This window comes from Podarcis pityusensis (assembly GCF_964106645.2).
Source record: "Podarcis pityusensis genome assembly, chromosome: 5".
Lineage (NCBI taxonomy): Eukaryota > Metazoa > Chordata > Lepidosauria > Squamata > Lacertidae > Podarcis > Podarcis pityusensis.
Window position 1 is genome coordinate 81,735,282 of NC_138032.1, and position 14,840 is coordinate 81,750,121.

At 40.9% G+C, this 14,840-nt stretch overlaps 1 protein-coding gene across 2 annotated transcripts in view; it reads left to right on the forward strand.

Moving 5' to 3' along the window:
- ZCCHC24 (zinc finger CCHC-type containing 24) overlaps positions 1 to 10,774 on the forward strand; it is a 121,039-nt gene extending 110,265 nt beyond the window's left edge. Inside the window, exons 4-5 of one of the 2 annotated variants that reach the window (XR_013986585.1) lie at positions 3,141 to 4,443; positions 4,482 to 10,774. Coding sequence is in view for 1 of the 2 variants with exons in the window: in XM_081006122.1 (XP_080862248.1) it covers positions 3,141 to 3,254 (114 nt within the window). In the remaining variant the exon portion in view is untranslated. Of the gene's footprint in view, positions 1 to 3,140 lie in introns of both variants that reach the window. The other variant, XM_081006122.1, reaches the window with a different exon arrangement.
- The last annotated feature ends 4,066 nt before the right edge of the window (positions 10,775 to 14,840 follow it).

The following is a 14,840-nucleotide window of genomic DNA, read 5'->3' on the forward strand; positions in this document are numbered from 1 at the left end:
AGAAGAGATCCAGAGAGGTGGGGCAGGGAGGTGGCAGGCAAGGAAAAGGTTTAGTGTCCCTCACCCCTTTTGCTCTTGAAGTTGGGCTCCCATGCCTTATTTTTTATGTGATGGGACAGAGCCACATTTAAACACATGGATCTGCACTGTCAGCTTTAGCCTTTGATACACATCAGGCAACAGCCAAGTCCTGGCTGGTGCCCCACATGAACTGACCATGCCCTGGAACCCACTGCATTGCACCAAAGTCTCTTCCACTATGGCGTACATCCCTACATCCAAGCTGCTAGGACGTAGTTGGCAAATGAACTGGTGTGGATAGTGCTTCCTTCCACTAGAAAACCTGGGCCACCCCACTACTGCTCTAGACCATGGCCATCATTACCCTCACAAAATGCTGCACTTGCTTGCTATGCTTTGGTTTGCATGCTGGTTTAATGCCTTTTGCTTTTGTGCTGCTTCTGCAGCCTGAACCTCAGCTGCACTTCACCAGATGCATGCAGCCCAAGCACTGCTTTGTGGCCTCCAACTGGCCCATAACAACCTGATTTCCTGTGTTTGCAACGTCTGTCCTCTGAAGTATGTCATAACGTGCTGGTAACAATAACATTTTCTGAGATCTAAATGGGTTGCAGGCCAATAAAACTGAAATCAACCAATGCCTGGGAAAAGCAAACCAGGGAAAGATATTGTTTCTGACTGCGGTCCAAGAAACTCTTGGCACCCCCAACATCCTTTGCTCTACTTCCAGGAAAAAATTATTCCTGCGTATTTGTGTTAATTTGCTTTAAGCTAGTTTATATCAATAAACACGATAACTGCTGCATTTGTCTCTCTCGGGTCAGGTCACGGCAGCTTCTCCCCCAGGCACTTTCGCACAGTGCGGCTGTCCTGAGCTAGAGCCCTTTGCCCCCCTCTATTATGGACTGGGCAGGGTCCCCTCTGCCCCCTGGCTGGGAACCTCATAGGCCACTTTGGCCAAAGCAGTGGAGCCACCATTGCAGCAGAGCCAGTGGGAAGGAGAAGGATATTGCACAAACCTTCAGTTCCTAAGCAGACCTTTCATAGCACAGAATAAAGGAGGCCCTTGTGGGGTGCAGGGGGCTCTCTCTGTGAATGCCAGGAAGAAAAGATATAAACCCTCAGATTTTATCAATTTCATTCATAATTTTAACTTTTTCAAGAAATATGGCAGTGCACCTATTCAGGTACAAGAGCAAGCTGGGTATTTATTTTTTGCTTAAATCTTAAAATTTAGTAGACCTTTGCTCATTTCCTCAGGGTTTTTCTTTCCGACTCTTAGCTAGTGGTTGGTTTCCATCTCACTTACACGGTGTGTAATTTCAGACAGCACTTTTGTTTTTATGATAGACATTTGAAGTGAACTGCTGGGGAATAAACAGCTGATTTCATTTCTGGATTATGTCTCTCTTCAAAAATGTCTTATTTGTAGTTAAGATTTTAAAGCTGCTTCGGGGAGGGTTGGTGAGGAAAGAGCAGGAAGGCTGCAATCTGAAACACTCTTGCTCCGCTAGAATAAAAAAGTTTAAAGTACTGCAGCCAAAATCATGGTCATATATTTGGCGGGGGGGGGGGGGGGGGGAGATGGTGAGCATATTGCTCAGGGTGACGGGGAGGCAGGAAACAGATGATTGCATAGAATATATGTGGTGCTCCAAAAACCTATACATTGCTCTGACAATAATTCTTTGCAGTGAGAGATAGATGTGCAATTCTGACACCATAAAGAACAATTAAATTGGTTTCTACAACCTTTCCTACATCCCTTTCCCACTTTTCGTAGTGCTGTGTTCTGTGCTGAGGCAAGATTTGAATCATGCCTTTACATGTAAAGGAATATGGATAGCTTCCCAGTGTTCACTGCAGATGGGGGACATCCAGGGTTAATGTCAGCAAGGAAAAGGAGAGTGCTCTGCAGTGCAACTGACTACCTCAACAAGGTGCCCTCCAGGTGATTTGAACCCTTCTGGGATAGCTCAGTTGGTAGAGCATGAGATTCTTAATCTCAGGGTTGTTCAAGACCCACCTTGCCCAAAGATTCCTGCATTGCAGGGGGTTGGACTAAATGAGCCTCATGGTCCCTTCCAACTCTACAATTCTGTGATTCTGTGGATTCTCATTGTCCCTGACCACTGGGCCATGCTGGCAGGGGCTAATGGGAGTTGTAGTCCAAAACATCTGGAGGACACCAAGTAGGGAAAGCTGTTGTGCAGGCCATGCTATCTTTGAAGGTGACTCAGAAGCTGCAACTAATCCAGAATGCGGAAGCTAGACTGGCGACTGGGAGCAGCCGCTGGGTCCTGAAAAACCTACATTGGCTCCCAGTACTTTCTCAGCACAGTTCAATGTGTTGGTGCTGACCTTTAAAGCCCTAAAGGGCCTTGGCACTATATACATGTAGAAGCATCTCCACCCCCATGTTTGGCCCAGACATTGAGATCCAGCTCTAAGAGCCTTCTGGCGTGAAGTGAAGTTACAGGGAACCAGACAGAGGGCCTTCTTGGTAGTGGCACCCACCCTGTGGAACACCCTCCCAGCAGATGTCAAGGTGATGAGTAACTGTATAACCTTTAGAAGACTGCTGTATAGGCAGCCCTGTATAGGGAAGCTTTTGAAAGTTTAAAGTTTTATTATGTTTTCATATATGTTGGAAGCCACCTAGAGTGGCTGAGAAAACCAAGTCAGATGGGGTAATAATAATAATAATAATAATAATAATAATATCAATATCATCATCTGAGGATTCGCAGATCTAACTTTGGTGGCTCTCGACAATTTTGGTATTTCCACAGCCCACTTATCCTGAGAGTCTGGCAATATGCAAATATTTTAAATGGTAAACCACATGGGAGACAGATTACTGTTAAACATTCACCCTTTGCCTTTTTAATTTGTATGTGGTACCCGGTGATTCTGTGTTTTAAGAATATGTGGCAATGATCAACATCGAATGTTCTTTAATCAGTGGGCAGCCGTCTGTGAAAGTTCTCTGTTCATCTCCTAACCTACAATGTTTCAAATGGCTGCATATTGCTGTGGTTTCATGTGTCTTTGGACCAGAGCTGCATTTCAGTTCACATTTACATGAATGTATGCCTGTGCTTACCTTCCTTATGCAGAGACCCTTGGAAAAGCCCGACGGCCTGGATGTTTCTGATCAAAGTAAAGAACACCCTCAGCATCTCTGTGAGAAATGTAAAGTGTTGGGGTACTACTGCCGCCGTGTGCAATAAATCAACACAAGGATCACCTCTGCCACCACGTTTTTAGATCCTCTGGCAGCAAACAGTCAAAAGGAAAGAGGAGGGGAGGAAAAAAGAACATCAGACAAGAACCCCAAACATCACCAATATTGCCTATCAACAAACTAATAATACGCCTTACCGTTAATAGAATGTAACCCTTTTCCTGTGTATGTGTATACGTGCAAGTTGTATTTATAGGACTATGGTGTGTTTATATATATATATATGAAACAGATGTTACTGATGTAGGGCACAATCATCAAGCGCTGCTGCTGCTGTACGACCGCCGTCCTTTCCTGACAGTCTTGCATAACAGCCTCACACAAGCCAGATTAAAACAGGTGGGGGGGGGGTTGTGCAGTAGCAGTTTTTGCTGGGCTGTGCCCATCATGTTCGTGATGAAATCACCGACGTGGTTTCTGTTGATTGTTTACACAGTTCCAATATCCTGCCCAGGTGAAACAGTATTGTTTGTCAAGAGAGGTATATAATAACGTCATGGCTTTTGCAGGCATTAGACAAAATGGGTGGAAATGTTAAATGTGGGTTCTAGCCAATGCCACAAACGATATATTTTTCTAATACAATGAGGGCTAAGCTAGAAAAAGGTGTGCATGTGCGTGTGCGTGGGAGGGGGGAATGTTCATTTTCCTTGACTTTAGGGTTGGTCTGAGAGTTGCATCTGATTGCTTGCTTTCCAAGAGTCCAGGGCCACTGAAATGAGACTTTTGGTAGGCTTTTGATTAATAGAATCTTGAGGGTTAAAAAGAACAAGTGAATAATTGTTTGAGGGAGTGTTTTGCATGGAAGTATAATGGTAGAGCAGGAAGGGTCAATCAGGAATTCATCTTTCTTAGGCAGTAGTCTTAAGCATTCTTCCTCAGAAGAAGTTCCACTGAAATCTATAAGGCTACTTTTGAGCAAATGCGCTTAGGATGCATTTATTGTTTCAGGGCGTTGTTGACCAATACCGTTCCCTTGTCACAATTTCTAAAGCTTCTCCTTCCTTTCTTTATGTACTTGCTATGCAAGTGGTGGCTGAAATTCCTACTGTTGTGAATGCCACATAACCAACCACCTTATATAGCCAACACGATAAATTCATCTTTCTTTGTCTCACCATAGCAGGCTATCCCAAGCCCTCCCTGCCCCATTATAATTCTCATTCACATACTCTGTAGTGCAGTTTGGCCCTTTGCTCCTTTTAGAGCAAAGACCCTACAGTTAGATTTTTCCTGCAGTGAAATGAGGTGTCACTAACTGATCTGCTCACACACTATGTTCAAGATGTACGTACTCTCCACATCTAAAGACACACATCAGCTCCCTAAACAATAGATAGTGGGAGCTTCCCTGTAACCCTTCAGTGGTTCCTAAACAAAAAATATTGTTGATGTATTCATTTAGGAGCTCTGTTTGAACTGTGCTTGAGCCACACATGACTTAAAGACAGTGATGGCGGAGGGCAGGAATGGATAGACACTTGGGACTTGCCAAGCAATATGGCACCAACAATTTTGCCTACATTATAAATGAAGGAAATTTCATACGTTACACCCCTCAAGTAGATAGGGTCCACTGAAAATTGTTGTGGCATGGTGGTACTCTGCACAAAGCATGTTTGTAATCAAGCTCATCACAAAAAGGCTCTTGCAGAGCAATGTAATAGTTCAGAAGCTCTCTATGTTCGCAACAGCAGACCCTATGATTTTGCAAAATGGTTATGGGGAATCCTCATGTGCCACTACGCCAAAGATTTTTGGTGGGGGCCATAACGCCTTAATCAGCCTTGAGCTTAGAATAGCAGAAAAGCATGATGGGAGTTTGGGACAAGGAACACCTCATTCACTTGCTTTCATCACTGCTTATAAGCTTCTATGTGGCCTACTTTTTGTTACACATAAGACCAAAAAAAGCTCAATCACAAGACTGAGCACCCAAACTGTTTAGAATACCCAAACCATATTGCATGCCGTTACAGGGTTGCTACTTCAACATCACTGCAGAATATATGCCAGTACAAATATTTAGGACCAGGGTGGGCAGAGGTAAATTTACTGTGAATCATGGGAGACGTATTCTCCATACCTTAACTGAATATATATATATACTTGGGCCTACTTATTGTGTATTCAGTGACACTTTCAGGAAACAACTACACCAATTTCCTATTAAATATCAAATAATATATCTAAGTAGCCATAGGGATATCATAGGAATGCATAAAGGAAATTCCACTGCAAAGCTGTCCCTTCTTCCTATCTTCCAAAACATTACTATATTAGTTTAGGGGAAATGTAATAATTGCACCAAGTGAGAGAATTTTCAAGTGTTATTTGTGAAGCAGATATATTATTGGAGCTGCTCTAACTCCTTTCTGTATTATGTATTAAATTTAAGAGAAGGGATAAAGCAGTGACTGGACCATTTGCCTGCACAACCTGTTTCTGCAGAGAATCACAGGTGGACTGTGGCTCTGGATAGTATTCACTTGAGATGATCTTCAACGGGAATGTTTTTGTTCCTGGCAAAGCACGATCATTTCTGTGTCAAATCATCTCATGTCAGATCAGCTAGGGATGATGCCATGTTATCCATACTTGCAGTGAGTATTTCTATCAGCAGTAGCAGTGAAGTGCTTCACTGATTATCATCATGTATAAGAAAACAATACTTAAAAGATGTTTCACATCTGGAACCCAGTAGGGTAATAGTGGGCTGCGGGGCAAAGAGAGTTTGGGCAGATCGTCAACCATCATTGCAGTGGTCCAGAAGCTCAGTCACCTTCCATTCCCGTGGTAAACACAGGAATTTGTCTTATGCTGAGTCAGGCTGGCAGCAACTCTCAAGGATCTCAGGCAGTAAACACTTTCCTCCAGACTTCTGCATATCCCCTACCACTGAGCTATGGTCCCACCTGTGGGATGTGGGCCTAAAGGCAGACAGTGGTTTTGAAGAGCATTGAAAGTGCTATGGTGAAGGTGTCTTTTTCACTGTTACGTTGGCCAAAGAGATGTTGCAGGTTTCTGAAGCACTATGAAACCTGCCAAACCTCTTTAACAAAACTGGATACACCATGAGAAATTATGCTTCTCATACCACCACCAACACTCTGAAAATAATTGCTGTGTATCCTGGTTCCATGCCACAGTGGTTAGGAGCAGAGGACACCAGCACTTAAGTACAACCGCAAGCCAATCTGAAGCTGAATGTGGCAGAGCTCTTTAAAGAAACAGGTGCACTCTTTCTAAATCCATTAGTAGAAGCCCTATTCCAGCAACAAATTTCATTGTGAACCTGTCATGATGTTGCCAAAAACGGAAATTCCTTGTATTTTCCTAATGTCCATTAAGCAAATAAGTCTCATATGGATGGCAGGCGGTATTCATTCAGAATCCGTGGAAATTAATTAACTTAATTTAAATAGTTTATAGCACCATCTAGCAGCACTGCGTGTGACTGTGCCTCAGTATCTCTGGGCTAGATCCTGCAATAATGACTGATTTTATCAACTTTGACAAGTCATGAATTCTCCCTAGGCCTCAATAAAATGGGTGTGACATGAATCACCATGCCTACCTTCAGTGGGTATTATGAATTCTGTCAAATACAACTGTAGAGCCAGTGTGGCTTTTGTTTTCAAATAGTTCCCTGAGTGACTTATGAGTGACTCAGTGGCCACTTGAAGATATTGTGATTATACAAAAGCAAGGGATCAGGCCATTTCTGCATCAGATATTGTTTACATGGGCAGTAATCCTGAGACAGAAACCCCTGAACTTCTTTATCTACTTTGTTTACGTGATCAAGGGGCTGATCAAAAGCAGAAAGCAAGGAAGACTGCTCCTGTATAAAAAGTTCTAACTTTCCTTCCATTTCATTGCCAGATTAAGTGACTGTGTAAAGAACAGTACAGTGCTCATTATCTTGGGCATCTGGAGGTGAGTGGTGGCATTTAAAAACTTGAACTTTTAGTGTTAATTCTGTTTCACTCTTGCAAGAGAGTTAACAATATGGTTACAAAAGAGCCATATGTTATATCATATACCGTATTTCTCTTTGACCACTTATAAAATGTTAGCAGTAATATCTCCATATCTAATAAGGAAAAGTGAAATATGAACTAAAACAGCTTGTAACTGGGGTTGCAATGCCCAACTTTTCTCAGAAAACAATCTGTCTCTTTTTAAGAAATACATTTCTAGTGCAAATTTAGTGCTATTGCATCACATCCACTTGCAGAAAATGCCAAAAATACGCTTTGTAAACAACACACCTGGAAAATCTAGAAGTTGTTTTTCAGCATGTGCTAAAAAGTAATGGGCAGTTTGCACACTTCTTTTTTACATATGAAGATAAGCCATTCCTATAGGTACATGTGCAGGATTATTTTGACTGGTATATAAAGACGCTTCTAAATTTGACTTCTTTCAGCGGCACATAGAGCAGTCTTAAAAACTACTCTGGAGCCGCAGCCACCCCCTCTAATATTCAGCAGTAGCTTTTCAGGGAGTACTAAGTGCTGATTTTGGAAGGCCCATCTGAAAAGATGTTGTGCATATTCACCCATGTGAACTGGCAACTCGCAGGTCTCCAGCAACTCTCCTACCAGTGCCAATGTTACATTTACCTCTGGTATGTGGGGGCACTGGCTTTCCAACAAATGTGCCAACGACAAAATAAAATATAGAGATCTATGCATGAAAAGTGCATTGCTTTATGTGTCACAGAACCACCTGCTGTTCCATGTAACCCCTGTTTGTGTAAAATCTTTTTGAGCCTAATTGATTGAACCTGGAAATTCCAGTGAAAATGAAATGTGAGTTTAGGATTATGGAGTTAGATTCCTCCCCCTCCCAAACTAGTTGTAACTAAAGCAGCATGATCCAACCAAAGCGAAGCACTTTTTAGGTCCCATCCATTTCAATGGCAAAGTTAAGCACATCGGGGGATAGGCCAGAGCGCAGACCATATGGGTTGCATGCCTAAGATTCTAGGATAAATATCTGGCACCTTTAAAAAAGGGTTCTCTGATAGCAGGACTGGGAAATGCCTTCACCCACCACATTGGAGAACTACTGCCAGGCAGAATAGAGAGCTCTTATCTTGTTTGGCCAACTATTTGGTTTTGTATGAGGCAACTCCCAAAATCTGTTGTAATCAGTGGGACTTAGAAGTGCTTACCTTTGGCTACATGGTGCCCACTACGTTGTTCTAGACATTATTCAGGTTTCTGATCATGCAAGTGCTAAGTCATCCTCATGTAAACCTTGTTAAAATTTAAGCAAGCAGATATTGGGTTTTAATTCAGACTTAACGGACTGATCCACACTGTCATTCTTTAAGGCAGTGTGTGTATGTGTATATATATATATATGCTCTCAGTGCCTATCTGTTTTATGTCTACAAAAACCACTGCCTCTGGAAGTATTGTTGAATGGCTGTAGCACTCAGTAAGACGACTGAAATTGTAGCTATACAAATGAAGGTTTGTGTTTTCTTAGGATGAATATCAAAGGGACAATCGTGTGCAGTTAATAGATGTAGTCAATTGATATTACTGTTTACCCCTGTTATGAAATATTTTACAGTTTTACTTGCAGATGTGTATTTATCTTGAGTTATACTTGACATAGAGTTCCTTTCTTCTTTTTAATACTGTGTGTGTATTTTGGGGAAAAAACTTTTTAGGTGTTTAAATTTTTGAATGGTTACAAATATTTCTTTGTAATAATGAATTGTTATCTGGAAACTCTTTGCAGTAACCTTTTTTTGTATATATTTGAGGGCCTTTTTTTAAAAAAAACTATTGTTTGTTCTGTTTGGGTTTTTTAAAAAGTGTTTTTACAACTCTGAAGCTTTCAAAAAGGGCCTTGGATTTTTTTACTAGAATACTAACAGAGCTAAGAGTTTTCTTAAGTATTATACAAAATTAAGGGTGTATCCTCAAGAAAATATTTATGAAAGGAATTTGCTTTTTTGCTTTTGCTTTTTTCTTTTTTTAAAAAAATGCTTTTGTCTGTATAAAGTATGCAACAGAACTACATTAAGAAGGAAATATTGTCTACATAGAATATTATATGAAAGTTGGTACATAATTCTGACATGAAGAAAAAAAAACCTTGCAATTCTTTAAGCCATATTGTTGTTTTTGTTGTTGTTTTCCTTTGGATGAAAATATCAGTATTAAGTAACCAGTATATTATTCAGGTGTTTAGAACTTATATTAATATGCTTATTCGGTTTATTTATATGTGTATTTTGAAAAGTATTGCCTTTTTAGAGAAGCTATAACTGATTTGGTAAGAATCAGATGTTACACTATCACTTTATGACCTTGTGAAAGACACACTTGTTTATAGCCCACTCCCAAAACTTATGCTTAGGATGGGGCTATAATGCCTTCTATGTCGGCACAGTTTTATAGTAGCATAGCAGGGACTCCGGTGCAAAGAGTTAGATTTGAAGTGCAAATGCTCAAAGGACTTATTCACACATTATGTTTTTCAGGTGTACATCTAGTTTTTTTAAATAACCTACTGCATACCTTAACATGCAAGGGGTAAATGTGACAAACATGTAACATCATTTAGATTCGACAGCAGGGTTGGCTGCAGCTCCCTGGTTTTGTTGCAATGTAATGTGTGAAATGATCCAAAGAGTCCAGATTTGGCTTTCAGAAATTCTGTAACACGGTTATATTATCTGATTATTATTATTTTTACACTATCTCTTCAGGGTGGGTGGGTGGGAGGGGGGAGACATTGTTTTGCTAAGGAAGGCTCACAGCAGTTTGCAAAGACGCTGTGGGATTTGCAATGCCATGCTAGCAGTAAAACAATACAGTACTATCAATCAGTGGCCATAATCAAGAAAGAGTTAGATCGACACAAGCATTTTGTGTTTATTTTTTATTTAGAATTCATAAAATGATACAATATGCATGTGCACGTATTATATGCATCTTACGCTTTATGGTTTCACATAGCTCCATTATATTAAGATTGTTTGTGTGATTCTTAAACCATGCTAAAATAGGAGGTAGGTTCAATCCTGTACTGGGCTTGTTTTTCCTTTACAAAGGTTATTTAGAGCAGCAATCACTACATTGTATAAAACTAACCCTTTTATCATATTAACGTCTACCAGTTTAGATTAGTTCAATTACTTATAAACTTAAAGAAAAAAACACCATAGCTGTACCCACAGACTTCTTTTCAGTTTCAGTCGTATAATTTTTCTCTTCTGTAACTGGTAATTAATTTGTACAGCTTAAAAATAATAATGATGATAACATTTCTATGGACATAGGCCTCAGGGGTGCCAGGCTTATTTCAGCCACGAAGGTGATAACTGGTTAACTGGGTTGTTTAAAAGACTGTCAAACCTCTGTTGTGGATTGTCCATAAAATGGCATTCCGACATGTGCCTTATTTGCTGAATAGTATATGGCTTGCTTTTAGCATTATAGCAGTTTAATGCTGTATTAAAATACTGCAAAAAACAAACGATAGTGTTCTCCAATTTGTTTCCTTTTGTGCCTCTTACATCTTTTATGTGTTGGGACCATGCCTGAATCCAGACCTGGAGTGCAAGTTGGAGGAAGAAACCCTGAGGTCACTTGGCAAGAACCATTTAGTGCAAAAAGTGGGAGAGTCCGCAATGTTGTGCAAGCTATTTTTGTTGTGCAAGTGGCAGCACAAGCAAAAGCAGCATAGCAGGACAAAACAGTATAGGATAGGTTAACACAGCACAACACTTCTCCTGGCCCATGCTGGCTATTGGATTCAGTTGTGCTACAGTAAGAATTGTGCATGGGCAATCTCTGCAACAAAAAAGGTACATCCCTCCCTTTTTTCATCTACACACACACACACACACAATGTGAACCTGCACAGCAGGGTTCTGTCATCTGCAGACACAGAGAAACCAAACCTCCAGTTTTTGCTCTTTTACATATAACACTTGAACCCGTCTTGAATCTCTGGCTATACAATCTAAGACTGTTAATAAATAAATCAAGCTTAACACCCCTGAGTTAGTTAAATCTCAGCTGAATGGATCCACAACTACACTCTCGGTTTGGTCTCATCATTCCTAAGTGGGACAGAAGAATATATCTTTAAGCCTGAAGTTAATTATACAGGCAAAATTAGGGCTTGAAATTAAGTTAATAACTCATTGCATTTGCGGTTTTTGCTGCCTCTTATCTTTGCCCGCTTCCTTCACAGGGAAGTGAAATACTAGCCAGAATCAGATAACGTGTAGTTTGTAAGTAGATACATGTGGCGATACTTATCCAGTGAATTCAGCAATAACAAAAAGAGAACCCATGAAGTACTTTCCTCCCTACTCTCACTCTGTACATAGTGGAGAAGACAATAGCTGGACAATGTCTGGGGTGAGTGCAGGATTTTTATACTGTGACAGGAGGCGGGAAATTTTCCAGAATGGAAAGCTGCTATATTTTTCTGAGGAAAAATTCCAATTTCTAATAATTAAAGTTACATGAAATTAATTTGTAACACAATCAGTGGATATAGCACTATTCAAACCAGGTAATTTCTTCTTTTGGAAGAATAGCATTTTTTCAAGTGGCCTATGCTAGAAAGTGTGTGAGCATATATAAGACCACGGCTGAATTTGTTGAAATTTGTATGTTAAACAGTTTTCACTTCCTTCATTTTTTCCCTTAGAAATAAGATTATGCAACATATAAATGTATACCCCTGACTTTCAGGAACATCTTTGGACTGAAAGAAGAAGAAGATTTCTAGTTGCTGTACTATGAGCAGCTGTGTATAAGCGGTGATGCAGGGTGAATGGTTTTCCAAAATGGAAAAATCCTCAATATTTTATTTTTCTGCTGAAGTCTTTTTCACTTTTAGAAATGCATTCTTTCATGAAATCAGTTAGTGACATAATGACGGAACCACCTTGGAAGTCAAACTGGGCAAATCAAATGAATACAGTATTAATCAAATCCAGAATCAAGAGTGGCAAATAACTTTCTTTTAGGTGACTGTCCTTAGGAAGTACATGTACAAGGCACAATCCAACCGGTTTAGGGGCTCCACTCCAGATTTGTGTAGGGTTTACTCCTTAGCCCAGGCTTCCTCCAGATGTTTCTGGCTTACAACTCCCATGATCTCTAGCTAGCAGGACCAGTGGTCAGGGATGCTGGGAATTGTAGTCTCAAAACATCTGGAGGGCCAAGGTTGAGGAAGCCTGCCTTAGCCCTTTCTTCTCCTGAAGTTATCCGGCAAGGCAGTGGAGGTATAAGAGCCGAGTTTTCCTCTTCCTACCCCTAGATGGGCTACCCAGGTTGATGAGTTCCATCTGCACCTACACAGAATTTTATTGTCTTTCTTCAACAAGAACGGAACAACAGGAAACTCCGGATTCCACACAGATATCATTCAGTCCAGTAAAAGGTAAAGGTAAAGGACCGCTGGATGTTTAAGTCCAGTCAAAGGCGACTATGGGGTGCAGTGCTCATCTCGCTTTCAGGCCAAGGGAACCGGTGTTTGTCTACAGACAGCTTTTCGAGTCATGTGGTCAGCATGACTAAACCACTTCTGGCACAACGGAACACCATGGCGGAAATCAGAGCACACGGAACACCATTTACCTTCCTGCCACAGCGGCATCTATTCATCTACTTGCACTGGTATGCTTTGAACTGCTAGGTTGGCAGAAGCTAGGACAGAGCAAAGGGAGCTCACCCCATCATGCAGATTCGAACTGCTGACCTTCTGATCAGCAAGCCGAAGGGGCTCAGTGGTTTAGACTACAGCGCCACCCGCTAGTGACTAGACTATATAATGAAACTATCCACACAGCTGTAAGTAGTTAGGTAGGTAGACATTTATTAAATTTGTATACTGCCCTTCTACCCAAGGAGCCCGGTGACACATAAACATTATCTCATGTGCAATATGAATTGTACTACACTACAGGCAAACCCTTATGTGGTTCAAAATCATGGGAGTGTGATTCATTGGGCCCTCTGATATGCTTCCAGCATATAACCCTTTTTAAGATAAATGACTATTTATAAGTTGTTTATTACATTTATACCCCACATTTCCTCAGAAAGCTGGGTCCCTTCCCTCCCCATTTTATACCTGTGAAATACCGTATTTTTTGCTCTATAAGACTCACTTTTTCCCTCCTAAAAAGCAAGGGGAAATGTGTGTGCGTCTTAAGGAGCGAATGCAGGCTGCGCAGCTATCACAGAAGCCAGAACAGCAAGAGGGATTGCTGCTTTCACTGCATAGCGATCCCTCTTGCTGTTCTGGCTTCTGAGATTCAGAATATTTTTTCCCTTGTTTTCCTCCTCCAAAAACTAGGTGCGTCTTGTAGTCTGGTGCGTCTTATAGAGCGAAAAATACGGTAGGTTGGGCTGAGAGGCTGTGTCAGACCCAGGTCACTCAGTGAGTTTCATGGCTGAGCAGGAATTTGAACACACTGCTATCCGACACTGGATTTCATGACTAATCATCATCATCATCATCATCATCATCATCATCATCTATTATCTCATGACTAATATCAATATAAAGTAACATTAGATACAACCTAAGAGGCAAGGCAGTAAGTTATGAGGGGTGCAGGAGAGTTCAGCCAGTGGAAGCAACATCTTAAAAGGAAGCAACAGTCTGGAGTCGGGCTGAAGTTCCTGACAGGAATTCTTTATCAGTGAACAAAAATAAGATGCTGGTTGTTAGTTTTACACAGAGAGATTGTTGCCAGTTTCCTTTCCACCAGACCTAGCCAGTGAACCCAGAACTTCCTTTGTAAGGCAACCAATGAAGATCATTTCTCATGTTACAGTTTGAAGGCTGCCCTAAGTCACTCCCAGATTTTAAAAATTCCATCCTTCTGTATCTGTCTGAAGGACTGTGTTTAGCCTTAAGAACGTTCTTAGGAGGTGCAGAATAATCTCTGGAGTTTCACTGCTTATGGAGTTCCACTCCAGCGTGGCTGCATATGTTGTCATTCAGCAAGTATAATTTATTCTTAGATGCCAGACTAATGGATGAGAATCATTCTGTCCCTCTAAATAACCAAACAGGGCTTTCTATAATTAGAATTGTTTGAGTTGCTCTTTTTCCAGATGTCCATCATGCATGTGGAAATAGTGTGCAGGAACTGTTATCTCAGATTAAAAATTCCGGAACAAAATTATTAAAACGGAAACATTGTGGGGTATGTGTGTAATACAGGCACAGACAAACTTGGCCCTCCAGATGTTTTTGGGACTACAACTCCCATCATCCCTGACCACTGGTCCTGTTAGCTAGGGATGATAGGAGCTGTAGTCCCAAAACATCTGGAGGGCCAAGTTTGAGGAAGCCTGGTGTAATACATGCATCTTTAAATCTGCTGCTAGATCACATTGGGCATAGCCAAAAATTCTACATGGCCTCTTCAGTAAACAGTGGATACGTGAAGAAATACCACAAAATAATTAAATGTGTCCTTGCTTATAACAAATAAGTGTACCCTCATCCAAAATATGCTCTTGCTTAAATTAGCTCCTTCCTTAGTTAATCAACCTATCAATCAAAC